Source organism: Mesoplodon densirostris, chromosome 1 (assembly GCF_025265405.1).
Source record: "Mesoplodon densirostris isolate mMesDen1 chromosome 1, mMesDen1 primary haplotype, whole genome shotgun sequence".
NCBI lineage: Eukaryota > Metazoa > Chordata > Mammalia > Artiodactyla > Ziphiidae > Mesoplodon > Mesoplodon densirostris.
The window spans coordinates 105,933,395-105,951,421 of record NC_082661.1 but is presented as its reverse complement, the minus strand read 5'-3'; the positions used below and the strand labels follow the sequence as shown (position 1 = coordinate 105,951,421).

Genomic DNA, 18,027 nt, shown 5'->3' with positions numbered 1-18,027 from the left:
TCCCCCCTCTGTGTCTTTAAAATAATGTTAATTTGAATTTGAATGATTTTCAGGGGTTTTTGTATTTAAGTTGTAGACCAGCTTGGTTTTTTATAGTTGTAAAAAGGCCTTAAAAACATAAATTATGTTGCATTTTACATTTGTGTTTGTTTAAGTAACAAAAACAGTTTTAAGTCTGGTGTGGGGGAGTGGGAGATGGTACTCTGGAGAACTATTTTTTCTTTTATTTATTTATTTGTTTGTTTGTTTATTTATTTATGGCTGCGTTGGGTCTTCGTTGCTGTGCGCGGGCTTTCTCTAGTTGCAGCGAGCGGGGGCTACTCTTCATTGCGGTGTGTGGGTTTCCCATTGGGGTGGCTTCCCTTGTTGCGGAGCACGGGCTCTAGGCACGCGGGCTCAGTAGTTGTGGCTCGTGGACTCTAGAGTGCAGGCTCAGTAGTTGTGGCACACGGGCTTAGTTGCTCTATGGCATGTGGGATATTCTCGGACCAGGGATCGAACTCCTGTCCCCTGCATTGGGAGGTGGATTATTAACCACTGTTTCACCAGGGAAGTCCCTATTTTTTCTTGAAAGGGGCCTGTGTAGCCCTCAGGCATCCTGCCACAAGGATGACTACTTAGCAAATTAATATTCTCCTTTTCTGTTTTCAAGGTTGACTGATGTATAAAGGCTCTGTTTTGGTTGTGGACGTTAGCATTTGTGTCTGTGTTCACATATATATTGTTAAAATGTGAGTCTTGCATTTTACACTAAGGAGCCAGGTTCTCTTAATAGTTACCATGACCACAGTTCTAATCAAAGGCATATAGTTCCAATTTAAACCAACCATTTAAGAGTTTGCTAACAGTCGTCCTTATCTCGAATGTTTGCTCTGTTGAGTCTTGGTTCATAATGCAAACATATAAAATTCCTTTGTAATGAACCTCATGGAAGTGGTTGTGCTAATAAAATGTGTCACTGCTACCATGATTGTCAGATCGAGAGGGCAGAACTTGAGTCAGCCTCACAGAAAGATAATCTGAATGGTAGTCTTTGGCTTTTTTAGCTTAGTATAATGCTTTTAAGTCTTATCCATGTTCTTGCATGTATCAGTAGTTAATTATTTCTGAGTAGTATTCTGCTGTGTGGATGAACCATACAGTGGTGTTTCCTCGTTTGGGCTATCATGAATAAAGCTGCTGGTAACATGTGAGTACAAGTCTTTGTTTGGACAGAGTTCATTTCTCTTTGATAAATACCTAGGGGTGGAATTGCTAGGTTGTGGGTAAGTGTATGACTAACATTACAAGGACCTCTCATGCTATTTTCCAAAATGCTTATACTGTTTCCCAGCCGTGTATGAGAGTTCTCCTTTCTATCTCCATCCTCACCAAGGTTGGATATTGATAGTCTTTAATTATGGCCAGTCTAATAATGGCTTCTAGTGTTATCTCATTATGGTTTTAAATTGCATTTTCTTAATGACTTGTTGAGCATCTTTTCATGTGCTTATTTTCTGTCTCTTTGGTGAAGTGACTGTTCAAACCTTTTGCATATTTTATTTTATTTATTTATTTTTTTGCGGTACGCGGGCCTCTCACTGTTGTGGCCCCTCCCGTTGCGGAGCACAGGCTCAGCGGCCATGGCTCACGGGCCCAGCCGCTCCGCGGCATGTGGGATCTTCCCGGACCAGGGCATGAACCCGCGTCCCCTGCATCAGCAGGCGGACTCTCAACCACTGCGCCACCAGGGAAGCCCCTTTTGCATATTTTTAATTGGGTGGTTTATCTTACTATTGAGTTGCCAGAGATCTTTATATATTCTGAATACAAGCCTTTTATCAGGTATATTTCTCAGATATTTTCTCCCAGTGTGGTTTGCCTTTTCATTACATAACACTGTTGTTGTTGTTGTTGTTGTTTTGCGGTACGCGGGCCTCTCACTGTTGTGGCCCCTCCCGTTGCGGAGCACAGGCTCCGGACGCGCAGGCTCAGCCGCCATGGCTCACGGGCCCAGCCGCTCCGCGGCATGTGGGATCTTCCCGGACCGGGGCACGAACCTGTGTCCCCTACATCGGCAGGCGGACTCTCAACCACTGCGCCACCAGGGAAACCCTGTTGTTGTTTTTAATATTTATTTATTCATTTATTTTAGCTGCACTGGGTCTTAGTTGTGGCACGCGGAATCTTTGTTGTGGCATGCGGGATCCTTCAGTTGCGGCATGCGGGCTTCTTAGTTGCTGCATGCATGCAGGATCTCGTTCCCTGACCAGGGATCGAACCCAGACCCCCTGCATTGGGAACGCGGAGTCTTACCCACTGGACCACCAGGGAAGTCCCAATAACACTGTTTTTTGAACATCAAAAAATTTTAATTTTGGTCAAGTCCAGTTCATCATTTTTTAAATGATTTGAGCTTTTTGTGTTCTGTATAAGAAATCTTTGCTACCCAAAGTTAATAAAGATTTTTTTGCCCTGTGTTTTTTTCTAGATGTCTTATAGTTTGAGCTTCTACATTTGATTCTTGATCCATTTTGAGTGAAGTTTTGTATCTTTTGTGAAGTAAGGGTTAAGGTTCATCCTTGTATATGGACATCCAGTTGTTCAAGAACTATTGTTGAAAATGCTATTTTTCCTCATTGAAATACCTTGGCATCTTTGTCAAAAATCAGTTGATGCTGTATGTGTGGGTCTACTTCTGGACTTCCACTCTACATATATACCCATGCTTTTGCCAGTACCATACTGTCCTGATTCCTGAAGCTTTTTATAGTAAGTTATGAAATTAAGTAGTAAAGATCCTCAAACTTTGTTCTTCTTAAAAAGTGTTTGGCTGTTCTAGGTCCTTTGCATTCCCATATAAAGTTTAGAATCATCTTGCCAGTTTCTATAGAAAAACCCACTGAGATTTTAACTGGCACTGTGTTGAGTCTGTAGACCAATTGGGGGAGAAATGACATCAAAGTAATATTGAGTCTCCCAGTCCATGAACATGATATGACTTTTCATTTATTTAGTTTTTAAGTTTATTCTTAGAGTAGTTTTGTAGTCTTCAATATGTAGGCTTTACACACAGTATATTGAAACATTTCCAAAGCATTTCATCTTTTTCTTGCTATTTTAAATGGTACTTCTAAAAAATTTCAGTGTCCAATCATTTATTGCTAGTCTATAGAAGTGTAACTGTTTTTTGTATATTGACCTTATATCCTGTGAGGATTCATTTATTTTTAAAATTATTTATTTATTTTTTGACTGCATTGGGTCTTAGTTGCGGCACACGAGATCTTTTGTTGCGGCACGTGGGCTTCTCTCTAGTTGTGGCACACGGGCTCCAGAGCGCGTGGGCTCTGTAGTCATGGCGCACGGGCTTAGTTGCAGAGTTGTAGTTTGTGGCACGTGGGCTGTCTAGTTGTGTTGCGTGGGCTCAGTAGTTGGTGGCACCTGGGCTTAGTTGCCCCGCGGCTGGGATCTTAGTTCTCCAACCAGGGATTGAACTTGTGTCCCCTGCATTGGAAGGTGGATTCTTAACCACTGGACTACCAGGGAAGTCCCAATATTCATTTATTAATTCTAGTGGTCTTTTGGTAGACTCTGTAGGATTTTCTACATAGTTGATCACATCATCTAAAAATAATGTGTTTTTTCATTTCCAATCTGTATGTCTTTTTTCTTCTTCTTTATTCTGTTGGCTGGAGCCATCAGTATGATGTTGAATAGAAGCGGTGTGAGCAGACATCCTTCCCTGTTCTCAGTGTTAAGGGGAAAGCATTTAGTTTTTCACCATTAAGTATAGGAGTAGAATCTTGTAGATCAGGTTGAAGAAGTTTACTTCTGTTTTTAGTTTGCTGAGAGTTATCATGAATGGATATTTAATTTTGACAAATTCTCTTCCTACATCTATTAAGGTGATCATAGAGCTTTTGTTTTTTAGTTTGTTAACAAAATTAATTATGGTGATTTTTGAAATGTTGAATGAACCTTGCATTCCTGGGATAATCCACACTTGGTTATGGTGTATTATCTTTTTTATAGATTGCTGTATTGGATTTGCTAATGTTTTTCTAAAGATTATTGCATCTGTGTTCATGAAGGATATTAGTCTCTAAGTTTCTTGTCTGACAATATCTTTATGTGGTTTTGGTGTCAGGGTAATATTTGCCTTTTAGAATGAGCTGGGAAGTGTTCTCTCTTCTTTAATTTTCTGGAAAAGTTTGCGTAGAATTGGTATTATTTCTGCCTTAAATGTTTGGTAGAATTCATCAGTGAAGTTATCTTGACCTAGAATTGGCATTATTGGGAAGGTTTTGAACTGTGAGTCCAATTTAGTTAGTAAAGATAGTCTTTCTTCATGAGTGAGCTTTGTTAATTTTTGTCTTTAAAGAAATTTGCATAATCATTTCACAGTATATGCAAGTCAAGTCGTTTTGCTATACATTTTAAACATATACAGTGACATATGTCAATTGTATCTCAGTAAAACTGGGGAAAAAAGAAATTCGCCCTTTTTATGTCAAATATATTGGTATGAAGTTGTTCAGAATATTCCCTTGTTATTTTTTAATTTTTCACAGGATCTGTAGTGATGGTGGGCCCTCCCTTTCATTCCTGATACCTGTTGTTTGGGTTTTGTTTTTGTCTCTTTTTCTCCCTGATAGCCTGGCTAGAGGTTTATCATTTTTATTGATCTTTTCAATAAAAGGGAAAAGAACCACATTTTGGTTTAATTGATTTTCCATTTTCTATTTTATTAATTTCTGCTCTTAGTTTTATTCTTTCTTTCTACTTTATACTTAATTTGTTATTCTTTTGGTTTCTTAAGGTAGAAGTTTACATCATTGATTTGAGACCTTTCTTCTTTTCTGATATGTGTTTTATTCCCTAAAATTCTATCTAAGCATTCCTTTAGCTGCATCCCACAAATTTCGATATGTTGTGTTTTTCATTCTGTTCAAAATATTTTATACTTACTCTTAGCATGATTTATCCTTTGACCCATGGGTTATTTAGAAGTGTGTTTTTAAACTTCCTTATAATTTGGTGTGTTTTCTAGATATCTTTTTTTTAATTGAGGTATATGCATATATATATATGTATTTTTTAATTTGGCTGTGCCACGCAGCTTGCAGGATCTCAGTTCCCCGACCAGGGATCAAACCTGGGCCCTGGCAGTGAAAGCGCTGAATCCTAACCACTGGATCACCAGGGAGTTTCCAGATTTAAGGTATAATTGACATACAACATTCTGTTAGCTTCAGGTGTACAACATAATGATTCAGTATTTGTATATATTGCAAAATGATCACTGCAGTAAGTCTAGTTAATGTCCATCATCATACATAGTTACAAAAACAGTTTTTTGTGTGTGTGACGAGGACTTTTAAGATATACTCTCTTAGCACCTTTCAAGTATGCAGTAGAGCATTATTAACAGTCACCATGCTGTACATTAGATCCTCTTGACTTAATTTATTTTATAAATGGAAGTTTGTACCTTTTGACCTTCTTTTTATTACTATTATCACTGTAATCAGAGAACGTACTTCATATGATTGAATTTTTTTTAACGTGTTGACATTTGTTTTGTGTTCAGTCTTGGTTAATGTTCCGTGTGCACTTGAAAGAATTTGTGTTCTGCTGTTGTTGGGAAGAGTGTACTGTGAGTGTTAGTGAGATCAGATTGGTTGACGGTGGTGGTCACGTTGACACCCTTTCTGATGTTTCCATCTAGTCCAGTTATTGAAAGGAGTGTTGACATTTCTAGATGTAATTGTGGACTTTTACATTTATCCTTTTAATTCCTGCCTCATGTATTTTGAGCTCTGTTATTAGAGTGCTTACCCATTTAGCATTGTTATTGCTTCTTGTTGAATCAGTCTCGTTGTCATTATTTTATCATCATCATATTCATCGTCTCCTTCACTGGTGCCAGTATTCCTTCTTCTGAAGCCAACTTTTGCTGATACTAATACAGCCACCCAGCTTTTTTTGGTTAGTGTTTGCATGGAATTTGTCTCCTAACATTTATTTTCAACCTATTTGTGTCTTTGTAATCTCCTGTAGAAAACATAGTGGCTCTTGCTTTTTAATCCAATCTGACCATCTCTGCTAACAATTGGAATATTTATTTCCATTTAATGTAATTATTGATAGTTTGGATTTAAATACACGATCTTGCTTTTTTTTTCCCCCCCTATTTTTCCCATCTGTTGTTTGCTGTTCTTTTCCTTCTTTTCTTTTGGATTAATTGAATATTTTTCTTTCTTTCTTTCTTTCTTTCTTTCTTTCTTTTTTAAAAGATTATTTATTTATTTATTTATTATTATTTTTTTATTTTTAGCTGCATCGGGTCTTAGTTGCAGCATGCAGGATCCTCGTCGAGGCACATGGGCTTCTCTCTAGTTGTGGTGTGTAGGTTTTCTCTTCTCTAGTTGTGGCGTGCAGGCTGTAGGGCGCGTGGGCTCTGTAGTTGCGGCACATGGGTTCTCTAGTGGAGGCGCGTGGGCTCAGTAGTTATGGCACGTGGGCTTAGTTGCCCCGTGACATGTGAGATCTTAATTCCCTGACCAGGGATCGAACCCGCGTCCCCTGCATTATAAGGTGCGTTCTTTACCACTGGACCACCAGGAAAGTCCCTGAATATTTTTATGACCCTGTTTTACCTCCTCTTGGCTTATTACCTGTATCACCTTGTTTCATAATTTTTAATGGCTCTAGAGTTTACAGTATATATCTTCAACTTTTCAGCCTCTACTTTCAAAGAATGTTATGTACTTAATATGTAGTGTAAGAACCTTTCAATATTGTACTCAGAGCACCACCATTTTTTGTGCTAGTGTAGTCATATATTTTTTGCATATCTCTTGTAAACTTTACCATAGATTTTATTATTTTTGCTTTAAATAGTTAACTTTCTTTTTTCATATCTCTGTATAGATTCTATACATATCTTAATGGCTGCAGAGTATTCCATCATTCTGATATCATAGTTTGCTTAGTCTCTCTCTTATTTTTGAAGTAGAGTTGATTTACAGTGTTGTGTTAGTTTCTGGTGTACAGCCAAGGTGAGTCAGTTATACATACATATTCTTTTTTCATATTCTTTTCCATTATGGTTTATTACAGGACATTGAATATAGTTCCCTGTGCTATGCATATAGTTCCCTGTGCTGTGCAGTAGGACCTTGTTTTTTATCTATTTTATATATAGTAGTTTGTATCCACTAATCCCAAACTCCTAATTTATCCCTCTCCCCACCCCACCCCCGCCCCTCCCAGGTTAGTTATCTTTTTAAAAGAGTTTACAAATGAGAGAGGTCTTTGGCCCACATCTTTATCATGTGTGGTCCTCTTCGTTCCTTTGTGTAGCCCAACATCTCCACTTGGGGCCATTTAACTGGAACTGCCTTTAACATTTCTTGTCGTGCAGGGAAGCTTCTGTTTGTCTGACTGAGAGCTTTTATTTTGCCCTCATTTTTAACTGTTACTTTGGTTCAGAATTCTAGGCTGTAGGTCAGGTCTTTGCTGCCCAACCCGTTTCTGATGCGAAGTGGCGTTGTTGTTCTTCTCTTTGCTCCTGTAGACGGAAGGTGATTTCCTCTGTCTGCTTCTCAGCTGTGTACTTCTCACTGGTGTTTAGCAGTTTTGCTCTGTGTGCCTTGGTTGTTAGCTTTGGTTTATTGTGCTTGGGATTGCAGGAGCTTTTAAGATAGGTCAGTTCACAGTTTCATCAAATTTGGGAAATCTTCAATCATTTAGCCCCTTTTTTCCTGGGACACAATTACCTGTGTGTTAGACATCTTGATTTTGTCTTACCAATGCTTTGTTTTTCTCAATCCTGTTTTTCGCTGTGCTTCATTTTGGATATTTGTTTTTATTACTTGTCTTCAGGTTTATTGATATTCCGCTGGGTCTAATCTGCTCTTAAGTCTATCTCATGTATTTTTTTTCTTTCAAGATATTTTTTATTTTTCATCTCCAGAAGTTCCATTTGCTTATTTTTACATCTTTGGCCTCTCACCTCATCATATTTGTTTTCCTCTACTTTCATGAACCTATGGAGTTTATTCATAGTCTCTAGTTCCAGATTCTTGTCTGTTGGTTGCATCGTCTCTGTTATTTGGGGGTCTGTTTCTATTGATTGGTTTCCCTCCTGGTTATGTGTTGTATTTTCCTGCCTCTTGGCTTTGTTATTGGATGCTGGACATTGTACATTTCACATTGTTGAAGTGTTGGATTTTGTTGTATTCTTTTAAACTGTGTTGGACTTGGGCAGAACATAGTAACTGAAGTTAAATCTGTCTAAGACGCGCACCGTAAGGTGACACGTTTAAGGATTTACCGTATGGTCGCCACGCGCCCTGTTTTGAAAGGTCTAAAGCTTCCTCCCGTGTCAGTAGGAAAGGTTACTTTTTCAGGTTCTTGGCCGCTGCTCTGAGTCTGCCCAGGGTACCAGGCAGCATCGTTGGTGCTCGTGTGCAGTGGCAGGCGGGTCAGAACGGGTCCTGCTCTCACGGAACTGATCTTGTTGTGGTGAAGACAGGTCTAAAACAGGAAAACCCCAGGAATTCAGATAGCAGTTTGTGATGTCAGAGATTAGCCAGGGTGACCAAGGTCAGGAGGCAGCAGTGCACCACTGATGTGAACAGGGTCACTTGAATGTGGAGAGTGATGAGCCAGTGACAGGAGACCCGTGCCCAGACCCGAGAAGGGAGCTCTAAGGAGACAGCCGTGGTGCATCCAGGGAGCAGCCACTCTGGGTCAGGGGAGGGCTCGAGGACACACTTGGAGCAGAGGGGCTGCTGGGAGGCTGAAGCAGCGGCTGGCGGGCTCGCCGGAGCAGGGGCTGCGCCCGGTCCCTCGGCCTCCGAGCGGTAGGAGTGGGCCAGTGCAGCCGGGGACCCGGAGGAAGGCCTCTGCCGAAGAGGCCAGATGCCGACCACAGCAGAGGAGCAGTGTTTGCAGGGCAGAAAGTGGTGAGTTTGGAGCTGAGACGCAAGAATTGAGAACTGGTTCAACCAGCCCCCCTGAGTAGGTATCTTTTTGCTGAGGCGTGATTGATGGAGAGAATTCTTCTTTTGTCGGAAGCCATTCAAAGGCTTAGTAGATTAGCACTCTGGGTGAAGGGAGCAAGTGCAGTGAAATAAAAGCAGACATTGGTCCTGGCCAACCTTGAAGACAGCGGGAAGACATTGAGGGTCTATTCAAATGGTGTGGGAGGGTCTTTGCAGGGATCTGTATGGTCTCATTGGTACATTAAACACCACTCTGGCTGCTGCTTGGAGACCGGACCCTTGGTATGCAAGGTGGCTGTAGCACCGGGGTATCCAGGCCTGGGGTGGGTGACAGTGGCCTCGGCTGGGCTGGACACATGGGTGGAGTGTGGGTGCGTGGTGGGTGGAGGTAGGGCGGGCAGCCTCGCTGCTCTCGGGGAGTAGCTGCTTCCTCCACCACTGCCTCAGACCTGTCTCGTCTGACCGCCCGTTCCTGCCCCTCGCTGACTTTCCGTCAGACCCGTGGCCTCTCCAGTCCCAGTTAGAATCAGCATTGTCTCATTTTCAGGAATGCATGTTCCATCTGCAGAAAACGCAAGTGTCTCATCCGGTTCAGAGCTTCTCCCAAGCTTCCATGAGTGACGTCGGCGTCACCCAAGGGCATGTTGCGGGGCTGGAGGGCAGCGGTGCCTGTCCTGCGGCCTTCCCCTTGCCACCCCCGCCCCCCACTCTTCCGTTCTTTGCTGGTCTCCCTGTGGTCCCCTCTGGTGCCCAGGCCCTGCAGTCCTCACACGTGGTCCTTGGCAGGTGGCTCTTGCCCATAGGAGGCCCTGTTGAGGTTTTCCTAGGCCTCAGTCGAGACCTTGCACTGGACTGACTGCTAGGGACTGTGTGACACCCCCCTCCCCACTCTGCCTCTGCCCCCGTAACTCCGGGGTCTGCTCACCCAGCAGGAACGTTTTGGGACTGGGGGGTGTTCTTTGATGATGGCGCAAGCCCTGCCCTCGGCTTGGGAGTGGCTCCCCTGCTCCCGGCTCCTCCACTGGAGGATTTTCTTGCGCTTCATCCAGCAGTGGATGGGGTGGGGCCGCAGGTGGGGGAGTTGGCACCCGGCTGAGGGCTGAGCCGGGCTTGTCTCAGGGCCTTTACACTTGACCTGACGGTGACGGGAGGAGGAACGATGCTGTCCTCCCTTCAGGAGCCTCTCCCGTGACTCGGCCCTTCTCTTCAGGCCACTGGGGTGCTGGCTGGAGCTGGCTGCCCTGCTCACGAGCCCTGGGGGACGTGCAAGCACCTTCCTGCACTGTGTGGGGGTCCTCTGCCCTAAACCTGGAGCCCGCATCCCCGAGGGACCAGGTGGTGGCTGTGCGGGTTGTGGGACCGTGTCCTTAGGCAGGGGGAGGTGAGGGGTCGTGATCTCCATGGCGGCCGCTGGGTGGCAGGGTCTGAGCCCCCCTCCTCCTGGATGTTGTGGGGCAGAGGCTCAGGTTTCTGCTGAGCGGTGTCCCCCGGGATGGTGGTTGCAGGTACCAGTTAGGGCACTGGGAGTAGACTTGCTCTTTTTTAATGTATGAAGGAGATTCATGGACCGTCCTCATGTGGTTATGATGTGACTATCAGAAGGTAGAAAAATAATCGGTTCCAGACAAAATTCTTGGGTGTCAGAGAGAAAGTTTCCTATGTAGTGTCGGTGGAAATATTTTCTTTCTGATGTGTAGGTTTTACATTTTTTCTGAAAGGCATTGTCCTGAATAGTTAGTAACGAATTTGGGCCGTGAGCATTACTCATAATGAGTCTGTTCTCTTTTCTCTAAAGCAGGGTCAAGACTTCCTCCTTCACTCCCCGCTCGGCGGCTCGCAGCCCGAGGCCGGTGGCGGGAGACTCACCCTGGGCGCTCAGCCGTTGCCCACGGCCGCCCCCTCGGACACCGCGTGCGCCTGCGAGGCCTGCAGCGAGCGCAGGTACGGATATGGGGGACCCTCCGCCTGTGGGGGGTGGGGTCCTCCTTCATTGCTGCCCTTGACGACTGGTGGGAGGAGGCGCGTCCTCACAAAGGGCGGGAGCCTCCCCGAAATAGTTAGGATCTCGGGTCGATGGATGCCTCCGACTTGGAGGCTGGGGAGGCCGTCACTGCCGCTGCCAGAGGACTGGGAAGAGGAGCCAGACGCGCAGGTCCTGATTGGCCTCTGGGCCCGGCTCGACCGAGGCGGACCAGGGCACATGGGAGCCTTGACGGCCAAGGGCCCTGGGGGCTGTGCCGGGGCTGATGGCGCCGGTCCTATGGGCGTTTGTCCCCAGGGAGATTTCGGCAGAGGCGGAGCGGGAACCTCAGCAGCTGCAGAACTACTGGTCGGAAGTGCGCTACACGGTCCGCTGCATCTACCGGCAGGCGGGCACCCCGCTGGCGGACGACCAGGACCAGTCTCTGGTGCCCGACAAGGAGGGGGTGAAGGAGCTCGTGGACAGGTGCGTGTTGCCCAGGCGCGGCCCTCCCCCACCAGCCGCCCACCCGGGCCTCCCCTCTGCTCAGGGGGACTCCCCTCTGCTCAGGGGGACTCCCCTCTCGGGGTTGGGAGAGCTTGTCCTGCGAGCTCAGCCCCGGGCATGTGGCAGGCTTGCAGCAGACAGGCTGGGTGAACTCTCAGATTCTCATTCTGATGGAAGGCTTATTACCTTGGTAATGAAAGCACATGGACGTACTTCTCCCCTTCCTTAGTGTTGAGGCTGACAGTAAGACTCCTTCTGGGCACTTGCTGTGCCGGGATGATGCTGAGCACTTTCTCAGGCTCTCCTGCTTTATCGCCCCACGGAGGAGGGGCAGTTATGCCACTTCAGAGATGAGAAAACCAAGGCCCCGTGAGGTCCGGTGGCGGACGGAGAGCCATTTGTCACAGGCCTGTTCACACAGGTGCTTCTCACTGGGCGGGGCTCACGGCAGGGCGCGCTTGCGCAAGCGGGGACCTTGTGCTCAGTGACAGCACAGAGTTTGAAGTGGGTGTAATTTTTATTCTTCCTTAGAGTTTGTACCATTTTTTTCCTCTTTTTAGAGATGTTCCAAGTAAAAGCAGTAAATTTGAGCGAGGCATTCCATGAACTGATTCTCATTTTGGTCCTTTTTTCATGTTTTGAATGCAGCGCCTTTGGGGTTCTGTAACCTCTTGTTCGCTGTACTGTAGAGTTCATCCTGGAGATGGGTGTGGTGACTGGCTATGGGCTGTATTAACTAGTTAGTGATTCGACCGGTATGTCTAGGGTTTGACTACATGAAATGTCTCTAGGTGGTGTGTGCCTTTTTTAGAAGTTAGGTTTCCTAGTGAATATTAGGAAAGTATATATTACTTGCATGTCACACTTGCAGCTTCACAGCTTGTGAATGCTTAGGAAGAGACCAAAATAAAATAAGAGACAATTGAAAGGCAATGCTCAGTAAATAATTGTTCAGATGGGATGTTATGGCAGAGAGGTTTGGGAAACAGCAGTATTCTAGTAATGAAACATACCATTAAGAATGGAAAAATTCCACGTCCCCATTTGAGGTCTGGGTATATATATGTCGTGTGTTTTTCACATGTTTTACATGTACTACGTTTTTCCTAGTCTCCATGTCTAAGGACCCTTCTCTTGTTGTCTAAATGCCAGTACACACCAGGAAGGGCTGTCTGTAAAGCCTGTGTCTAGGACCTGTACAGCTGGCGGCGACTCTCCTTTGCCCCTTTCCGTGGCCCTCGGCATCCTGCTGCTCTGCCTCCCTCCCCCCCCGCCCCCCATTTTCGCACCTCATCACTGCGTTCAGCCACACTGGCCCTCGTGCCGTCCTCCACACACCTGCTGGTTTCTGCTCTTTGCTCGGTCTGGAATGTTCTTCCTTGCTCAGGGTTTTTTTTCCTCCCTTCCATCCTTCACTTTAGACTTCAGAGTCACCATCTCAAAGAGACCACCTGACCTAAACTCCAAGGGGCCTCCCCCATCATTCTTTATCAACTCTTCCCTTCTTTTTTATCGTGTTACTGCCACTACCTGGAATTACACTCTGTATGTGCATGTGCTCTGAGCATCCAGCGGCCTGAGAGTTTGTTTTCCTGGCGTCTTCCTGCTGTGGGTTTGACACAGCCACCTGGGCCAGTGCTTGCTGAACGCACGGCTCGGTGAGCTTCCACAGCGTCTTCATCTTCCTGCCCCTTGGCCATAGCACTTTTTAAAAGTCTACTTGCAAAAGTACCATGTGGTCAGGTCATTAAATGTATAAGATACAGAAATGGACAAAGAAATAAAATGCAACACATATCTAATTCCAGCAGGCGAAGAGAACCAAGAAGGAGGCATCCAGTCTCCTTGTAAGTTCGATTGTCCCTGTGTCATTTTGAGTCTTCTGTGACTTTCCTTTAAGAGATGAAATACATTCTGTTTCAGAGAACAGTTGCTGTACTAGTAATTAAAATTATGATTGTCATGCTAAGCTAAAAAATTAATACACAGTGGGAGTCCCATCAGTTCTTACTGTTTCTCTGGCCACGTTTTTTTGTAAGGCTACACAAGTTCCATTGTCACTCGGCTCTTGTCTTTTACAACCTAGGTAGTGTGGTGACTTAAAAGTGGAATAGGTGACAACTTACCGTCTTCTCTTTTGACCCAGCGTGGTGCCCAGAGGTGAAAGGATTCATTATCCAAATCCAGGAACTACAGCTTAATGTATTTTACAGCCTGTGTGCTGAAGTCACGGTGGTTCCTCCTGGTGACGGGCTCTAGACGGGTATTGTAGTTGTCGCTTCAGCGGTTGTAGGTTTCCATCTGGAGGCTCCTCAGAAGTGCACAACTGAAGCGAGTGGTCACTTTAGACATAGTCATGCCAGTTACTATAGAACAAGTTTGTGAAAGTTGATGATCTCCAAGTTAGGGAAGAAATTCATGAAAATGATCATTGCTGTGTGGCCTGATTGGGGCATGTATCGATTTGTTGTCTCTGATCTTCAGCTTACACATTTTATCTTACCGCTTTTTTTTTTTTTTTTTTTGGTGGGATGATTTAAAAGGAGATATACTGTCTGTAAAGTTTCTTCTGATTATGAAAATAGTAGAAGAGGCCCATTTGGATCAGATACTGAATTCCTAGGAAGAAGAAAGAGCAGCCCGCTCCCGTGCTGCAGCCCAGGTGTCACCTCTGGGGGCCGTGGCTTTTCACCTGTCCTCATATAAGCGGTCAGAGATGAGTGCTGGGGTCTCCCGGGCTCGGCAGTTCTGTGGCCCCTGCGCGGCTCCTCTGTGCCTGCTCTGCCACCTGCTGGCTGCCTGAGTCCGGGGACTTGCCCAGCCACCTGGCTTCGCGTCTGACCCGGCGTCGCCACGGGGGTTGACAGCGAGCTCTCACTGGATGCCAGTCACTGCCGATTGGCCAGTGACTCTGGGGGCTCCCCCTGTGTCGAGCGGGCTGACTATGAGAAGACGGCGGTTGTCGTTAGGTGGGCACCCTTCGGGGTCCCAGGGTCCCCCTTCCGGGCGAGTGGTGACTCTCTCTCCTGTGCAGGCTCTGCGAGCGGGACCCCTACCAGCTGTACCAGCGGCTGGAGCAGCAGGCCAGAGAGTACGTGCTAGAGATGAAGGTCCGGCTCCTGCGGCAGCTGTCGGCGGCATCCAGGGTGAAGGCGCCGTCCGCCCTGCAGGGCCCCCCACAAGCTCACCAGTTCATCTCCCTGCTCCTCGAGGAGTACGGTGCCCTGTGCCAGGCGGCGCGCACCATCAGCACCTTCCTCGGCACGCTGGTGAGTTGGCTGCGTCCCCTGCCCGGGGCGGGGGGCGGTGGGGGGGTCTGGAGGCCCGTCACGCCCCTCCCCTCCTCCGAGATGTGCAGGCGGGGCTGGGGGCCTGATTCCTCTCCTCTTTCTCTCCCCTTTGGACTTGGCTGCTGGGTGAAAGCGGAAATACTGCTCGGGGACCTTGGGTCCTGGGGGCACGGTATGGGGACCGTGTGAGGTGAGGGCCAGAGCGGGTGACAGTAGGAAGGAGACAGAGGAGTGGCTGTGCTGTGAATTCTGCAGATGGGGCTGTGTTCTCAGGTGGAGTGCAGAGCATGGGGACGGCAGGGCACCTGTGTCCAGCCCCCCGGCTCGCCATCACTGATATACTCGCCAGCCCAGCGCTGCACTGAGGATAGGGTCATAGAACCACATAAGTCGCCGACCCCCTGCGGGCGGTCTCTGACCGCCTCAGAAGGGAAGTGACCACAACGGGGTGGAAGGAGGCCTCTGGTAGAAACTCAGTTCCTGGGCCTGGTCCTCGACAGCCTCAAGCGCACCTGCCGGCTGGAAGGAGGGACGAGCCGTCTTTGCTTTCTCGACTTACTAATAGTCTGTGGAGCTTCTCATCATCACTCAAATTTTATTATTAAGTGAGACTTCATTGGGCTGGTTTTGGGTGCTTTCTTAGTGGTAAAACTGCATTTTGAAACAAATGCAGTAACCAGTGGTTCCGAAGGTTTTAAGCGTAAGGTCTTTATGTGACTCTAAAGTTGATAGACCTCGTTAGAAAAATTAACCAATTTTGCAGGTAGTTTCGGGGGGTTCACGGAGCTCCTCAAGAAGCATCACTTCAGTAGAGCATTGCCGTTCCTGCAAGTGAGTCCCGAAAACCTCGAGGGAAGCTCCCACTGTGAGAAAAGGAGCGGGTGAATGCATGGGCAGGCGGTTACCCTGTTCAGCCCCGAGCCTGAGGGGCTGACCCCCGGGCGTCCCAAGCAGCACCCGCCCCCGGCTCACTGAGTGTCTCCCTGTCCTCCAGAAGTCCAGCTCCCCTGCTGCTTCCCCTGTGCCAACACTGGCCTGAGCCTGGTGCCCAGAGCGGTGCGGAGAACTGCTGCCGCCCCCCAGCCAGCCAGGGCCAGCTCAGCCTCACCCTCCTCGGCCGGTTAGAGTGCACGCCATCTTACTCAGCTACCAGAAAATAATTTGAACCGTGTTTATTGAGCATAAGCTCTAAGCTTAGAATACAGCTATTTGGTCAGTGATCTATTTCACTTTCTTTGCACATGGAGATACTCACTTTGGTTTCCAGTGAGACACCACACCAGTAACCTGGACTCTTCCTTCCTCCAAGGGGGACAGCTGAACTCTGGATAACACAGGCTAAAACAAGGTAGCATCTTTTAAAACGCATTGCTGAGTTGACATGAAAGGCAAGAATCCTTGGAGGGAAAAACAAATCAAAAGCTGGTGGAATCCTGAGAAAGTCATGTGCTCAGAAGCCAGCATTCCCTCCAAAGATTTCTTCTCGTCCTGGGAGATAGGAGGTACAGCCTAGGTCCAGCACATAACGCTGGGACCACAGATGATCACAGCGTCTGAGGGGGCAGGAGAGACCCTGCCCACCGGAGGGACAGCAAGGGCCTGTGCCTAGGGTGACCTTGGCAGGGGTGGGGGGCTGTTCATGTGATGTGAAAACCCCCAAGCCTAGAAGTCAGTGAGTTGGGCAACACACAGATCCCCTCTGCGAGCTCACTTCATCCCATGTAACCACTGTACCGTTGTCACACCTGAGAAAACTGATGGTGATTTCTGTGCACTCAGAAAAATGTCCCAGTTACCTCAAAAATCTCTTTTTGTGTTTGGGGTGTTCAAACCGGATTGAGAACAGTTCACAGATTTATAACAGCGTCTTTCCAAGTCTACCCCATGATCTGAGGAGGGTAAGAGTTGACAGAGCCGAGGTGAGATTAACTTCCAAGTCCGTGTCTCAGAGTCTCAGCATCTTTGGACTTGGACTCCTTTCAGTTTAAAAACTGAGAGCCCTAGGGCTTCCCTGGTGGCGCAGTGGTTGAGAGTCCACCTGCCGATGCAGGGGACACGGGTTCGTGCCCCGGTCCGGGAGGATCCCACATGCCGCAGAGCGGCTGGGCCCGTGAGCCATGGCCACTGAGCCTGCGCGTCCGGAGCCTGTGCTCCGTAACGGGAGAGGCCACAACAGTGAGAGACCCGTGTACCGAAAAAAAAAAAAACAAAAACAAAAACTGAGAGCCCCGGGGCTTCCCTGGTGGCGCAGTGGTTGAGAGTCCACCTGCCGATGCAGGGGACGCGGGTTCGTGCCCCGGTCTGGGAGGATCCCACATGCCGCGGAGCAGCTGGGGCCGTGAGCCATGGCCGCTGAGCCTGCGCGTCCGGAGCCTGTGCTCTGCAACGGGAGAGGCCACAACAGTGAGAGGCCCACGTACCGCAAAAAAAAACAAAAAAAACAAAACTGAGAGCCCCAAATAGCTTTTGTTTGTGCAGATTTTATCTATCAGTATTTACTGTGGTGAAATTAAAACGGAGAAATTTAAAGATAATTCATTAAATCACTTTTAAAATAACAGCTCATTGCATAACATAAACAGCATATCTCTAAATAAAAAAACTTTTCCAAAACAAAACGCTTAGTAAGAAGAGGGGCACCATTTACATGTTTGCACATCTCTTTAGTGTCTGGCTTAATGGAGGACATGTGGGTTCTTACATCTGCTTCTGTGCTCCATCTGTCTTCATAGGTTGTTTGGGTTGAAGTTTTTGAAGAAAATTGGGCCTCCCACAGATATGTATTTGGAAGAATAGTCTAATAGACTTTTCAGTTTGTTGTGGATATTCTTCTTTGAGAGAATACACCGGAGTCCCAGTGCTTCTTAATAGTTAGCTGCAGTGTAGAACCTGAAACCATGTCACTGAGCTGAGCCGGCTCTGTTCCGTCACAGTTCACTGGTGAAGCTCACACTTCAAGTCATTTTCTAGCATCAGACGTCGGTCGTTTGGAAAACACTGGTTCACTGAGTGAGCTACACAGATCTTGCTGAAGATATTCAGTGTCATGTTAGGCAACACGATATTCAATATAAAAAATGGCCTTTGTCACCATCCCTGTCACCCTCATCAGAAAGATCTTTAAATGTGGAGAAGCTTCAAGGCCACAGTGGCAGGTGTAAGTTTTCCAAAGTTCTGATTTTTGCTTGAGAGCTCAGATTTTGGGATTGGCCACAAGTGGGGTCAGTTGTCCTTGAAGCAGTAAGCTCACTCGCCGTGCACACCTTGCCAGCTCATG

The 18,027-nt window shown here is 46.9% G+C and overlaps 1 protein-coding gene across 6 annotated transcripts in view; it reads left to right on the top strand.

Annotated features, from left to right (window-relative positions):
* FAM193A (family with sequence similarity 193 member A) overlaps positions 1 to 18,027 on the top strand; it is a 176,575-nt gene that overhangs the window by 87,689 nt on the left and 70,859 nt on the right. For 4 of the 6 annotated variants that reach the window (XM_060106847.1, XM_060106841.1, XM_060106867.1 and 1 more), the window contains 3 exons: positions 10,789 to 10,934; positions 11,272 to 11,439; positions 14,495 to 14,729. In XM_060106847.1, coding sequence (XP_059962830.1) covers positions 10,789 to 10,934; positions 11,272 to 11,439; positions 14,495 to 14,729 — 549 coding nt within the window. The remainder of the gene's footprint in view (positions 1 to 10,788; positions 10,935 to 11,271; positions 11,440 to 14,494; positions 14,730 to 18,027) is intronic. The other 2 variants (XM_060106859.1, XM_060106823.1) reach the window with 1 other exon arrangement.